Source organism: Xyrauchen texanus, chromosome 9, assembly GCF_025860055.1.
Source record: "Xyrauchen texanus isolate HMW12.3.18 chromosome 9, RBS_HiC_50CHRs, whole genome shotgun sequence".
Classification (NCBI taxonomy): Eukaryota; Metazoa; Chordata; class Actinopteri; order Cypriniformes; family Catostomidae; genus Xyrauchen; species Xyrauchen texanus.
Genome location: NC_068284.1, coordinates 27,590,308 through 27,606,557, shown reverse-complemented (window position 1 = coordinate 27,606,557; position 16,250 = coordinate 27,590,308). Strand labels below are relative to the sequence as shown.

General features: G+C 36.6%; 1 protein-coding gene across 2 annotated transcripts in view; it reads right to left on the bottom strand.

The window, feature by feature from the left end:
* LOC127648863 (sickle tail protein homolog) overlaps positions 1-3,884 on the bottom strand; it is a 79,749-nt gene extending 75,865 nt beyond the window's left edge. For both annotated transcript variants that reach the window (XM_052133666.1, XM_052133670.1), the window contains exon 1: positions 3,671-3,884. In XM_052133666.1, the coding sequence (XP_051989626.1) occupies positions 3,671-3,869 (199 nt within the window). In that variant the 5' untranslated portion in view covers positions 3,870-3,884. The remainder of the gene's footprint in view (positions 1-3,670) is intronic.
* Positions 3,885-16,250: the final 12,366 nt, after the last annotated feature.

The window sequence follows — 16,250 nt, the reverse complement described above, 5'->3', positions numbered from 1 at the left end:
TTTAACTTTGATTCCCTATCTGTCACTCACTCGACATTGTGTCGATGAGTTGACACTAGGGGTCGCTCCTGCGGAGCCCAGACATCTCTGATCTTGAGAAAAGGCCAATGGAAATTGGCATGTGGAATTTGCATGCCACTCCCCCAGACATACAGGTATAAAAGGAGTGATGCAGCAAACACACATCAGATATCTTCTTCAGAGCCGAGTGAGCAAGTCACATAGCTGAATTCCTCTGCCGCCTCCATTCATCTCGACATGCTGTTGGATCTACGGCGCTTTCCAGTGGTTCTCCCCAATTTAAAATTACAAAATGACGAAGCAGGAAAGTTTTTAAAACACTGAGTTATAACACATTTCAGCTATAAAATGATACTCAATGACATATGTACAAACCACTGGGTAAAATTATGAATAAAAATATATTTACGCTTACCTTTTTCCTGAGATGCATTAACTGATGGTTGGCCTCAGATGTTCAAAAGTTGTCATGTGCAGAATTTTTAAATGCACTCGCACAGGTCTGTAGGCATTTCTGTCTGGCAGTGTCTGTATTTGTGGGTGAATTCCAGTCGAAAATGATCATCCCTGTGCCCTATACTCACTCCAAAAGACAGATCTATTGATGTGGGCACTTTGAAGGGAACATGTGATTATACCCTTCACTAACAGTCTTGCGGTAGGGCTCTGAATCCGTGAATTTTTTTGGGAACGACCCTATGAGTGGTGTCCCCTTCCCGCAGTGCCTCTCTAGGTTGCAAAAATGCAGTTTGGAAAACACCCCATGTTGCCAGCTGATTCGAGATCCTTGTTTATTCCGTAGGCTTAATTCATAAAAAAGTTTTGTTTCTGTAGTCTGTAAAACAATTTGCTGAAAAATAAACAAGGCAGGTCTGATAAAAGAAGGTGATACATGGATACGGATGGATGCATTTTGCACATGCTTGGAGGTAAGTAACCCATCAGTAAATTGCATCCTTGTAATTAAAAGCATTCTTGTAAGATCACTGAATGTTGTGAAAACGTCCGTTGTGGGACCAAAGACGAATGTTATTTTAGGGACGAAACAGGGACGTTCTCAGACATACCCTGAATGTCATTTTCAGAATGTTTTGCCCAGATGAAAATTGAACCTGTTGCAAATGCCCAAAATGTCCTCGGAACATCCTGCAGCAAACGTTACAAAAATAACCAAATGTCAACCTAAGCGGACGTTGGCGAACGTCTGGGGACATCCCCTGTTTGCTGGGTATATTGTAATATTAGATGTTAACGTGAATATTACTACACTCATTAGTCATTATTTATAAAATGCTTCACAGTTTATTATGTATAAGGTAATGTATGAAGTAGTTTATAAATTAGAGTATGAAGTGTTACCCATTTGATTAATTAAAATAGCAGTTAATCAAACCTATTAATTTAAATAGATATTTAATTTAAAGTTTTAGTAGTGTAATCTACACCATATCAGCAAGAAACTGTCTTACCCTTATTGTAAGTTCAAATGAGATTTTGATTACAATGGACCATAAATTGTTATTATTATTTATTTATGTAATGAATAATATAATATTCTGACACCTTTTATAAATATATGACTTTTTAAGTGTATTTTCATTTTTTTTTTAATACATCCTAGATAAAATCACAGTGTGCCCACCTCTTCAGTCACTATTACCCTACTTTTATGACATCAATGATGGCTTGGTGCATGTCGTGCAAAAAAATATATATATTCTGGAGTTATTTCTCATAAATAAGCTCTGAATGGCACAGATAGCCATAGGAAAAGAGGCTTTCAAATTAAGCAATCAATGCTTGTGGTGCTGCAGGTTTTTCTGAGGAATCTTTTTCAGCCTGGTTGGAGCCTCTGAGGGTAGAAGGAACTCTATGAGTCCACGAGTCTCTGCCTGTGGAAATGTCATGTATCTGCAGTGGCATGACAGGATTGGTACTGTCTCTGGGATAAATCTCTGTTTTAACAGACCTGACTGAGGGAATGGGTGACAGCAGGGAACAACGGTTCTGAGGCTGTGCCTTCAGTCTGAGGCAGAACGTCTGCTGGTAATACTGTACCTCTCTTAGTACTGTGAGTGAAAGTAACTGATGTGAAACAAAACCAATACAGCATTTGAAACTCACTGGAGACTGATAACATAAATAAGCCATATAGGCAAATCAATAAAAATCCCACTTAACAGCAACATAATACTGATTTAATAGCAGCGAATTTATATTGGTTTGAAAATAGGTGGTAAGCTAGAGTTATATAAAATGTACATTAATCAATTAAACAATTATGAATATATATATATACATAATAGATTGTAAATATGTGTTTAAAATATAATTGCGGTTTTAACAGCAGATTTATTTAAACACATTTTATGAGGAAAATGTTGTGCTATGTCCACTGAGCTGTGGCATATTTATTATACAAGACAGAGACTGTCTCAGATTTGATGTGAAGATGTGTCTCGAGAAATCTTAACCAGAGGTCCTTGTAGCCATTAGCTACCATGTGGTTTCTAAACTGACCTAATTAGAGCAGTGACAAATCCTTTAAACATCTCCCTAACCACACTGTCAAAACTTGTAAGTCAACAACAATTGATAAATCTTCCCATCGCTGCTGTTTCTCTCTGAGCCTCACATAGTACTCTCAAAACCTTTTCAGGCACACTTGAGAAAATAAACTATAGAAGAGATTAGGAAGTCGTCAAAAATACTTACCAAATCAATCTGATCAATCTTTTTAAACAGCATATTTGTTTATTAACGCCATGACATGGCTATTTTCATAGAAATGTGGTTAAATAGGTAAAAAAAAAATATATATATATATATAAATATATATTATATAATAATATAAGTTGTCTAAAAGCCATTTTAAATAAAATCTCTAAAACTGATATTGTACTGACTTTCTCCAAACATTTTTAAAGGTGTCAGCAGAATATATCTTTCTTTTTTTAATAAATCTGAAGTAGCTGGCATCAATCAGTAAATCATTGATCATCTAAACAAATTAAGGCCGTTTTTAATGCTTAAATCCACATTTCATAACTACAGCTATGCCCTCATCTACATATATACAGTAATCACTGCTCAAAACCAGGCCATTCGGAAATGTGTGTAACTTTCTTTATGGATCTTGCAGAGAGTGGCTGGTTTGATTAGCACAGATGAGATCAAGTGATGTGAGAGAATTTGATGATGAGGAGGGGAATGTAACTAATCAGCAGAGTGAACAGGAAGGGTCAAACCCCTGTGTTAATCCCTCCATAGAGAGGGCATCAGCCAAACCATACAAGCGCACTAATGTGCTGCTGTCAGGCATATAATACAATAGCAACCACTCTCCTCAGACGGGTGGTTCTAAACCCATGGCGGAACTGTAAGCACGCTCTGTGTGTGTGTGTGTGTGTGTGTGTATTTTAAGAGTAATTTGTCCAATAGAGACCACTTTGTTACATCAGTAGTCTAAAAAGACACTGCAAAAAATCTAAATATGACAACTAAACAAAAATTAAATATTTGTGATATGGTAGATATTGTGACATGGATAAATGATAACGCAGTGACAGTTTGCGATAGTACTCAGGGGAAAAAAAGCCATTGCCAACAACACTCAAATTTGTCAAGCAGTCAAAGGTGATCCCTGTACCTGGATTGGAACCCACTTTAGGTGTTCGGTCTTGGATGTCAGATTGCTGTTGCTGCTGGGGTGGTCTGGATCTCACCAGGTTGCCCTCACTGCCAGCCCTCATCAACCTCTCCCCAACTACTAGCATGTGTGAGCGGTTCCCTGGAGGTTCCTTTCGGGACTGCTTGGAAGGTTTGACCAGACGTGATGATTTGGACATCTCTCCAGGTTCTCCTTAAACACGATTGTGAGGGATTCTTCCAAAGTTATCCCTTCCCTCTGAAATGGCACACTCCTGCACACACCTTCACCAATCCAAACTTTGACATCCAACTAATTCACCAGTGGTCCATCTCTGGTCAATTTCATTGTCTCTTCTTGCTCTGAAGAATGCTGGAGAGTGAAACTGATTGTCAACTTTAGAGCAGTTCAGGATTCCTTGTATAGAACACAGCTTGGATGTGCACAGTTTGAGACTCAATAGTGAGGACACAACAGTACGCTTCTTTACTAAAACATGCACAATCTAAATCTGAGGTGAGAATAAATTGATCAGTTGAAAAATACAAATTGTTAAACTCACACACACCATGCTGAAGCTGTTAAAAGCGAAAACTGCAGCTCAAAGGGTCTCCTGGCCTCAGTGTGCTCTCTTCACCCAGACACTCTCTGCTGTCTAATCACTTCTTACGCTTAAGATAAATTATCCTTTTAATAATCCAGCGAATTGCATGCATCCAGCTCAAATTTGCTTGTGTAGTTGCTGGTAAAACAGTGCTCTTAATGCAGAGGTAATTAAGTTGGCATGCAGATTTAACCAGGGAAGCAGCAGAGATGATCATTGCTTTACAGTTGCCTTGCTACTGCTGTGAATGCAGACCAGAGCCACGGCTAAGCCACACTTGGGCAGTGAGAAAGAGAGAGGGACATTCTAGAGAGGAGAGAGATTTACTCTCATGTATGTGGCTGTGATAGGCTGCTTGTCGAAGCTCTTGTACCCCCCTCCCCTGGGTCTTATTGTGAGGGTATGTTGCGCTGCTCTGGAATGATGAGCACACAGGTAAACTGCAACTTGTACAGAATGAGGTATTCCATTGATTGATTTACTAGCTATCTATCTATCTGTCAGTCCAGCCGTCCGTCCAGCTCTCATAATTATATATCCCTATGGCGACCTTTTGTCTATATTACCAAAACGATGTCCATGGTTTGTTGTCTTAATCACCAATATGTCACCCTTTCTCCATATTTTCAATTTAACTCTAATGCCGAATTCAAATAATTTCTGAGGATTTCAATACTTTCCCCAAAGCTACATTTGAAAATGAAATAAACTGAAAATTCTGTCATCATGTATTCATTGCTATACTAATTGCTTATTTGTTCATTGTTTTGTTTGCCATGGGACACAAAGGGCACTATATAAGTCACTATAAAAATGTTTGTAAAAATAAAACATTCTTTTTGTGTACTGTTTTGTGATCTTCTGATGCCGTGTGATGGCTTTGTGTGAGGAACATATTTAAAATTTCTCGCTTTTAAGCAGCGGTCAGCCTTCACATCCACCATAACATTCAAATCCCATGCTCATTTAAACATTTAAAATTGCCGCCTCAACGAGCTTTATGACAGCTTTTACATCAGTGATGTAAAATACCATTGACTCATGTGTCTTTTGACAGATTGTGCCGTTCTAATGTTTGGATGTATATTTTTGAATAAGACTGTAAGGAATATTTTCAGTGATTAAAACCTTGTTTCACTGTGTTCTTTCATTAATATCGAGTGAGTTTGGTGGACTTTCAATGCAGCATGAGATGTTGGTATACTTTTATGGTCCTTTTTGATTGTTTTTGGAATAATTTATCATGACTGCACTTGTATCTGCTTGAAATGTCTTTTATATTGTTGGTTGGTTGCATTGTTGTTTTATTATTGGTTAGGTTTATATATACACGCATAATAGAAATAGAAATTAGCAGTTTCCTGGCTGTTACATGTTTAATAACTGTTTAATTTTAGGGGTGGGGTTTGATTAGGTGATCTAAAATATTGAAGAATGCCGAGCCTATGATGGAATCGTTCAAACTGTGGTGAGCATGGAATGACAAGAACGTTTTCATGATGCAGGTAAAATTATGGTACAGTGATAGTGTTTTATAACTATTGTAGAAAAACTATAGTATATCGTTTTATAGTGGGAAAATGGGCAAACTTCAAATTCAAATGTTAGAAAACTCTGTACGTGATTTTTTGTTTCATGTTATTAGTAATTATAACCTAATGATACAGTACTCAGTGAAAACACAGGACCACAATTCTGCAAATTAGCAAATGTGCACACAGTTGAGATATTATATATTTACTCAAATACAAACCTCTTCTTTTCTGTGACACTTAAAATAGTCTTGTTATACTTACCCATAAATGTAAATGGAGGCACTGACTCTCTCCAAAAACCCAAGATAGAAAGTTTTTTTTTTCCACTCTGTTTTTGTTGATATAAGTCTCCCACCATCTGGACCAGGTTACTATAAATCTGGAGCTGAGGAAACACTATTTTACAGAACAGGTAACTGAGTGACTGTTCCCAATTCAATTATGATATGGTTCAGCAGTGGTCATTAAAACTTTAAGCATCAACAAATTGACAACAAAAAGAAACTCACCCTTATTCTACAAGAAGTGTCTGCTCCTGAGATGTAAACCATCTATTACTCTAAGAAATAAATATTAAAGTGGTTGATTTGAGCCATTACACTCTTCCATTCCCCTCCAGAGTGACTCCAAACCAAACCAAACAAAGTGATGAGGAAGAGTGAAGGGATTTGCTGGTTATGCCACAAAGCAAGTGAGAAAAGAGGAGATCATATTTAACAAGCACTGTCTGCTCTTAGGGAGTGTAATAACACAGTGCAAAACTCCAGAAGGCTATTCGTAATCAGTAGTAGAATGTTTACAGTTAAAGAAAACCCTTTAGAAGAATATTTCAGCAAAGGATTGAGCCAATGTTTTTAATTGGCATGGGTGCAAGACTGAGGTCTCTTCACATTTCTGAATTTACATTTGAAGAGCTGCACATGTCATTAACCACCTATTATTTTGAACTCTGCGTTGTACTGGATAAACACAATCTGAGCCAGTGCAAATGCATGTGGGGAAAGTGAGAAAGAGAGAGAGAGAGAGAGAGAGAGAGAGAGAGAGAGAGAGAGTAAGGACATCCACCTGAGATGAATTGTGACTAATTACCATCTCTGTGTTCACAGTGAGAGCTGTCTTATGTTTTGAGAGAAGCTGTACAGTGATTGCTGCTTATCTGTGAATAAAAGGACTCACGTGGACTGTGGAATCCAGTTCCTGTTTCCTCCTTTATCTGCCCAACCTGAACCTTTGTTACATCATGCTAATTGATATGTAACATTAAAACACAAGACTGAACAGAGCTGAATAATATGTTTCCATGAATCAATTCATTCATTTCATTGCTTATTGTCAGCTCTTAAGAGTATAGATTTGAATCACAATTCACAAAGCCTACCTACGTCTATGTATGTAAATTAGGGATGTATATTTTACTCTTTGCTTTAATTAAATAGAGAGTGTAAAGAGAGACAGAAAGAGGGGGGAATGGAATGGGATGGGGGTATACCATGATCAATGGAAACATGGCTAAATTCTTCACGCTGCAACCCCCCAATGTTTAACCCAAATCTACACCCTTGAGCATAATGAAAGTTTATATGCATACATTAGCATCTATTGCTAAAATTCATTATTACTTAAAGGATAAATTCACCCAAATATGAAAATTCAGTCATTGTTTACTTACCTCTGTGTTGTCACAACACCATATATCTTCCTTTCTTTTTCTCGACTCAAAAGAAGAAATTGTGAAAATATGTTGTGCTCAGTGATGTCATACAAAGGCAGATTATGGTGAGTAAGTCAAATGAGTTTATAACAACACAGGAGTGAGTAAACAATGACAAAATTTTCATTTGTCGGTGAACTATCCCTTTAAATTTTAGGTTCATATAATATATAAAAAAAACTTGCTATAGCAGCACTGGCCTCAAATTCATTTACACAAGTGGATAAGTTGAAAGACCAGTGTAGCATACTAGAAAGATTGTGTCCACACTATAGCCAATCTAATATTGTTTTGCTAAATTATATTACATGGTTAATTACACATATCACGATCAGTAACATTTTCTCCCAAACATATGAGAAGGATATAGCTGCAGGCAGAGCTCCAAAAAAGGGTGGGAGCACCAAACCGCCAGCATAAATATAGGGAGCCCCTAGTCTTGCATAGCTTGCTTGACTGTGGCACAGGTCTGGGGTCTGTATCTGCTTCAGTTGGCCAAGAACCATGTATTTAGACAGGAGCTATCTAACAGACAGGAAAAGCGACCAATCACAGTCAATTTTGCCATTATGGGGTTGGGGTTAGTCTGTCTTCTCACGATAGTCCCATCAAACCAGCCAATAATTTTTGCACTTATTGTTTGAGAAAGCGCTTTCCAGATTTGTGTGCAATATGCATCAGATGGTTATTGCACTGTGGGCGGTCAGTTGAAGCTGAACCTAGGGAGCCCCTAACTTAACCCTTGCCCTAAACCTAAGTGAAAATAATGCCTCCTTTTGGAGCTGGGTCAACCCCTTTTGGAGTAACCCTGCCCTCTTTTGGAGATTCCACCCCCATTTGGAAATCTCCGGCCTACAGCTGTACTTAATTGGAACAGAAGAGGCTTTTAAGGATAATGATCTATCAAGTTTTAAATAAAAAATTTTTACCTCCCTTCCCTAAACATTAAACACAAAAGAAAAAGCAAAACATAAAAAGCAAATGCAAATCCAATGGAAATACTACAGTATATCATCTTTGACTCATTTTATTTCAAATAAAATCATTTTGGATTCAGCCTAATTTATGGCTGCAGAAGGATTTGTGGATGTTGCTTTCCAGATCATCTAACTCTGGTGCCTTTCTAAAAACTGCCTGGTGTAACGGACGTTTGTGCTCAAATGCAAAAAAATTATCTGTGTAGTAGGACATGGGCATTTCACAGCTAACACAGCCTGCAGCTATGTGATGTCTTGTTTCACAGATTTAAAGGAAAGACAGTTTACATCCTCCTTTGTGAAAACAACAATACATCCATGCAGTGTAGCTAAACCCCAATATACTGCAAATTATCTTGTCGTCACAACAATTAGGTGATGTCCATGTCTCCCTGCCCCCTCCAGCATATTTTTGTGTCTGTCATGGGTTACTGTGCTCTAATCGGTGCCATAAATATCACGCTAGCACATGGTACGAGCAGTTTATGCTGTCATGGTTCCCTGAAGAACAGGACTAAAATGGCTTTAATAGGTGTTTATTTTTAGCTCACCCTGTGTCCATCTGAGATCAGACAGAGAGTCTGAGAATGAAAGGTTACAGACATCTGGGAACACAGGACTCCATGCTTAAGGTGTGTCCTCCCGTTACAATAGTATGAATCATCAGACTATCAACAGAGCCTGCCACAATGTGGAGATCATTTATTGAAAAGTACACATTCAGCAGTCCTGCCAAAACAGACTAACTTTCAACTCTGCTGTCAGTGCTGCCGCATGAGAATAAAAATGTAGCTGCTATTGTTATTTAGTGGGTTATAAAAGAGACATGGACATCCCAGTGCAACATTCAACTTATCGTGCATACATATCTAGCCCTTATTTGGCCAAAACCAAATTAAACACAATGTAATAAGCTTTTGTGTAACTTTTATCTAAATGTATGTGCTATCTGTTTGTAATCCAGCAAAATTTGGTCAGTCTTATTAAAAACATAATAATAATTATAATAATATATAATAATAATATAAAATAATAATAATAATACAAATTAATCTAATTAATCTACTATTAAGCCATAAAGTTACATGAAAGATGCTGCTTGGCCTTTTTTTAATGAAAAATATACAAAATTCTTATTAAATATCCTATCACATCTTAAAGGTACTCTCAGTATTTTTTGTTTTGTTTATGCCACCTTGGACTTACACTGACACCTAGAGGTGTGGATGCAGGATCATTCGAACACAATTGTTTTCAGTTTCCGATGCCATGGTAAAAATTCATTATTCACTGTCAGCCATGATTAATTTCATCCATGAGTTAAAGTGTCCAATAACACAGCGGTACTGAGTTTAAGTGAGTAGTAATCTGCTCATCAAGTGATCTCAACATGGCAGCCCACATGAGCCCTATATGTTGAATAAAGTTGAGTTTTTGTCTACAAAAATTTCTTGTTAATATATTTTTCAATGTGTAACCACTTTAAAATTAACAGGGTATTGAAGATAATATAAAAGGATGAAAATAATGTAGTAGTGTTCTTGCCCTTGATCTTTTTCTGACCACGCATAACTTGTTTAAATTAAGATCACCATCTTGCAAAGAGTGAAGAGCTACACTGAAATCTGCGATTAATTAACTCAAAGCAAAACAATTTAGGAGTAAAGTAACTGATAAGTATTTAAAGAGTGTTTATGGTCAGAGGAGTTGTGAGAAATTACAGTAAAATATTACCAATTCTAAGAGGAAAAGGTATAATTTGGTCATAAAATACATTGATGGTAATACATAACTGATGTGCATGTAGTTGAGTTTTGTAAACTAGGTGTATTTGATGTGTTAAATGTGTGTTTGCTCCCACATTTTGACGAAGAGTTGAACAAGTAGTCAAGAATATTAATTTCGACAGATCAGAAAACACAGAACTCAGTGATAATGAGTACTCTGCATTTATGCAGGTTGTTTTCTTTTTTATTGTGTGATTCCTTCCATTCGATGAACGTTGATCCTGGATCAGGCGAGCCAGAAAGATTTCCATGACATCTCAACACGCCACCTAGTGGAGTGGAGCTTTTCATCTGGATTAAAAGGAGTGCTTTGAGAGCAGATAAGGTTTTAAACACAAAATATTCTGAATTACTTTTCAGTGACTGAGAATGAAAAAAAAAAAAAAACGAACTAACTGGGTATTAGATTTTTTTTCCTTTCCCTATTGGATCCTGGAAAAACATAGACTTTGGGAACGACAAAGCTTAATTCAAATCATATACTTAAAGAGATCTTTGAATTTTGTGGGGTGTTTCAATTTTTTCTTTCTTTTCTTTTATTTTAAAGGAATGTATGTTCATACTTCTTGAATACTAATACAACGTTCCAGTTTTCAAGTATATTGTGTGTTGTGGTCTTTAAATTCTCCTTCGAACCTAGTTGGTTAGGCAAAATATGTTCATGCTGACATCACCAAAGCAAGGAATGACGTTTTTCAGTTCAATGAGTCACACTAAATATTTATTGGATCACTCGGGGGGATCTTAAGGGTTACAACAGAGATTTCAAACCACTCTATGCATATATTTAACAACATGAGCAATCAACATGGATAATTACACAGCAGGATTATTTCCTGCCAATAATTCTGAACCAGTCTTCCATGATGAGCTCTTTTCCTCTCCTTCTTTAAGGGGGACAGGCAGCACTCATCCCTGATTGTCTAGGTAAGTTAACAGGAAATTAGTTTTTCCTTTTGTTAATTTAGCTTGCCTTTGCTAGGATCCAAAGGGTACATACACACTCATACACACTTGACTGTGCTGTGTACTTAGTGTGTGTGTGTGTGTTTGTGTTTGTGTGTGTGTGTGTGTGTGTGTGTGTGGGGGGGGGGCTTATGGGTTATTGATTTTCTTTTTTCAGCCATAGAGGCTGAAAGAGAGTAAAGTCCAGCTACAGTGCTGTGCCAAAGAAAAGGACACAGTGGCAATAAGGACTAGCCAGGGAGGACTAGAGTCACTAGAGTCTGCCCTGTGTTTCTTCTCCATTAGCCACGGTAATATAAATGTCACCTTCTTTACCCACAGACAAGATAAAATAGAGCTCTCATAATCTCTTCTGGGTCAAAAATAGGCTACACTGACTTCCCTGAGTCAAGTAAACTGGATTTGCTTAGAATATACTCCATGCCTCCATGTTACATGCCTCCGTATTATTGTGACATCACTCATTTGGATAAAAAATGTATTAGACATGACTGAAGCCTTCTGTTAAAGTATACATTTACATTACATTTATGCATTTGGCAGACACTTTTATCCAAAGCAACTTACAGTGCAATTATTACAGGGACAATCCCCCCGGAGCAACCTGGAGTTAAGTGCCTTGCTCAAGGACACAATGGTGGTGGCTGTGGGGTTAGAACCTGTGACCTTCTGATTAACAGCCCTGTGCTTTAGCCACTACGCCACCACCACTTTAGTATACATAACAATGCAAAGAAAAACAAAAAACAGATGCTAGGACAAATGTTGCATATCCTCCATTTTTTTTCATATTTTCCCATTAATTTAATAGCGCACAATAAGATCCACTTTTTAATCCACCCTCAAGAGTGCCATTAGCTAAAAGTACAGAACTAATTTGAGGGAAGAGAAAGGTTGAATTACAAAGCAGAAGTTTAGGAATGATCCTTCCCAAGGGTTTCACTCCTAATCCAATATTAACTTGTAGTGGGCCAGCTGAACAATTAGAGGGAGGTAATCTGCATTATGTTAATTATGATGGTTAAGAAGTCATTTACTTGTCCGGCCACACCACCATTGAAACTCTGGGAAAGAGATTCCTATTAATAAATTAATACACAAGGGTAGTTCACATAAAATACTGCGATGTGACATGCAATACTTCCTGGTGTTTTTGTACTTTTTAACTAAAAAATATAATTGTCACACAACAGAATCATTCAAAATCAGTTAAGGCAAAAAGGTTATTAAAATTCTGAAAAACATCCAATCATAGCACCACAAATCTACACATTTACTTAAACATAAATTACATTTTCGACCTAAAACTGCTCACGTCAACTACGCAAAAATAGCAGTATATCATAGATCTCATTGGCAATTTTGAAAAGCAATCTAATCATCATAGCTACTAGAGGTCTCTGAGATACAGCAGTCTGGGGTGACTGTATGTGCTTTTTTGTGGGTGGGCTGTCAGTGAGTTGAGCCTTGTGTGCTGAAGAAAGCCAAGGAAGTCCATTTTAAATTAACTGGACCCAAATACCAAGTTCAGGTCACTTTCTCCCACTCTCATTTCTTCCTTTGAAGTCTACTCCTACTCAGCCTGCATTAATATCTATGTGTCTGATGTTCTCTCCCAGAGACTTGTGGTCACAGACAAACTGCAAGGGCACTGTGGAGGTTTAAAAGAGGCAACCATTTCTATCATCGTGAAAACACTTAATTTAATATAAAAAAAAATAAATCATACAGGGTGTCTCGTCATTAACCTGAAAAGACTTCGACATATCTCTTTAAAAATCTTGAAGTGAACTAAACTATCCTGTTGTAATGATACAATATGCAGCCTAAAATAATCAGTCTATATACATGAATGGAGTTTGTAGGGTGACTTATACTGTATGTTGTAGAAAGATCATAATAAAACACATAAAGGCAGCATAAAAGTAACCCATAAGACTCCAGTATAAAGATGTCTTCTGAATCGATATGATAATTGTGAGTGAGAAACAGATCAATATTTACATCATTTTATACAATCAATCTCCACATTCACATTCTTCTTTTGTTTTTGGTAATTCACATTCTTTGTGCATATTGCCACTTACTGGGCAGGGAGGTGATTTTATAATACAAAATGACTTAAATGTCGATCTGTTTCTCACCCACACCTATCATATCGCTTCTGAAGATATAGCTTTAACAATTGGAGTCTTATGGATTACTTTTATGCTGCCTTTATGTGCTTTTTGGAGCTTCAAAATGTTGGTAACCATTCACTTGCATTGTGTGGACCTACAGAGCTGAGATATACTTCTGAAAATCTTTGTTTTTGTTCAGCAGAAGAAATAAAGTCATACACATTTGTATTTTTATTATTCATGTGTCAGAATCTAAGTTTATCAGACCCAACCAGAGACAGTGACTCACACAAGCTGGAGACTGAGGATTAAAATGACATTTTTACTCCTCAGTGAAAAAAGTAAAATTTGCATTTTTGATGCAAAGATGCACTTCTAAAAATCTAGGCACGGTTTGTGTAGGTAAGGTCAGTTTTATAACAGCAAGTGCCAATCAAAACTTAAGTCAAGATCTGCAATCATGAACGAAGAAACATTTACAGTACATTAAATATTGACCGTTTAGTTAAATATTAGACTTATTTGTGTAATACAAACTAAAAATGTAATGTATATGGTGTGGCCATTAATTAACTTAATCAATGGAGTTTAAAATTTAGTTTTAGTTTAGTGTCTTATAAATCTTGTATGATTTTTCTAAGTTGTAGTTTGTTGACACTTTGCTCTTCTCGCTCTTAACCCTGTAAAAACTGACATATGAAAAAATTGTCAGACAATTCTAATTTTGTTTCATTAATTTTTTTTTAGTACCATTAGACAAACTATAAAAAAAGATGTATTAAAACAATTGCACGTTTTTTATTTTAATTTTATGAATCATACATGTATTTGAATCATTAGGCTTTAATAGTCATTATCCTCCTGAGGCCAAGCAATTAATTTTTATGTAGGACATTTGTTATTTAAGTGTTTCTTATACATGCTACAGAGGTAAATCTTGGGGTATTATTAGAGGACTCCCTGGGATTTTCAGAAATACCAAATGTTGGACCATACTATTGCCTACATTGAGCTAAATCTGTGTCCTTGAAATCACTTCATATAGACTGTACAGTACCTGACAGAATCTAACACATGGTAGGCCTATTTTAAGTCAATTACTATGCAGGCCTTTCTGTTATTTCTGACTATTAAATATGTCAAATGTCTCATTCAACATTACAAAAACAATGGCAAAATGAAGAGACGTGCTGATAATATGTATTGTGGGTTAAACTGACAGTCAGCACAGTTTAAATATTAATATTATTTTTACTTAATTAAAATGGTAAAACAATGATTATTAAACAAGCTTTCAAAATGAAGACAGTAACATTTAATGTAGCTCACAGACACATCATATCGACATGCTTTTATCATATTTGTTCAGTTTAATGTGCTGGCTAGAATTTATTATCATATTCATTAAGTAGGCCTATATGGGCTTGCCAGTCGCACTACAGTTGCATTAAACGAATATGCTAACAGTTCGTTTTACAGCATTAGAAGCGAATATTTTCTGGTTTCTATATAGTGCATTTAAGATGGTTTCTATATAGTGCATTTAAGATGGTTTCTATATAGTGCATTTAAGATGGTTTCTATATAGTGCATTTAAGACTATTAGCAACTCTCGGTCACTTCGATTATGTTAACTTCACAATTGTTTTTAATGTTAAACAGATACAAATTTATTCACATTTGGTACTCACACTCTGATTGTTGTCCATCTTCTATGTTGCCAGAAAAAAATCGGACATTGGTCCTATAATTCAGTAGGTGGCGTTGCCACTTAAAACCTAGGCTCCTAGAAATGCGGTCCTAGAAATGCGGTAGGACTGCGGTCCTGAAAATGCAGCCTCCGTTATCACAGACACATTTTATTTCATAGAACAACATTATGTACAAACAACATGGCGACAATCGTACATCATTGCAATATAACAATGAGATCAGGTGCAAAAGAATAAAAAAATATATAAAATAATAATAATAAATAAATGAAACCAAAAAGCTAGGGCTTGTTTTTCAAATCATATTCTATTATATCAAGTTTTTTAACTTTACATCATTATAAGGGCATTTGTAGCCTATAAGAAATAAACATATTGCAAAATACAGAAAACCTGAGTTTCACTTTCAAATATTTAGATTTGAGTCTAAAATTTCCCAAGAATTATGTTACTAACCAGAAAATCATCTGTGTTGCTGTTCATAACAAGTCCATGGACAATGACCTTATGAGAGAAGACTTCAAGAAGAGGAACCTTTGGGTAACGTCACTCATGAATATGAATCCATAAAGGATCTACATACATACAATGGAAAAATAAATGATCAGTGGTTTCAATATTATCACAAAATACACAATTACTAGTTTCAATTACAAATCTTTTTCGTACAAATTCACTGGAAGGATAAACATCTTTCAAATTTTGAAATTGTTTTCCTTAGCTTTGAGTTAATGGGAATTTTAAATAATTTGCTCGTAAATTGTTTCTTTTGAGAAAAACTGTGAAAAGAACATGCAAGAACAGTGAGTGCAGGGGTCTGTTTGTTTGGGATCGTCGTGTGCGTGTAACCGCCTAGCGCTCTCCGGTGATGTCATGGTTCTTTCAACCGATCAGGTTGGGTTTTGACTGACGAGGACCATGTCCCGTTTCTTGTTAGTGTTTTGTGTGGGCGGTGGGTTATCGCTGTGCGCCCTCCGGTGGTATATGTGTGTGTTAACTGTTAGGCTGCTATTTGCTTGCACGCTGTGCTTTCTTGAACATTTGGAGCTGGCGGTTCCAGAAGAGGAGTTTCCTTCTATGCTCGTTGGCCGCCGCCTTTGCCGGTGATCGTTTGGGAGGACGATTCCTCGTTTGCCTGCCTGTCCGGGGAAACCGTCTTGACTTTGTG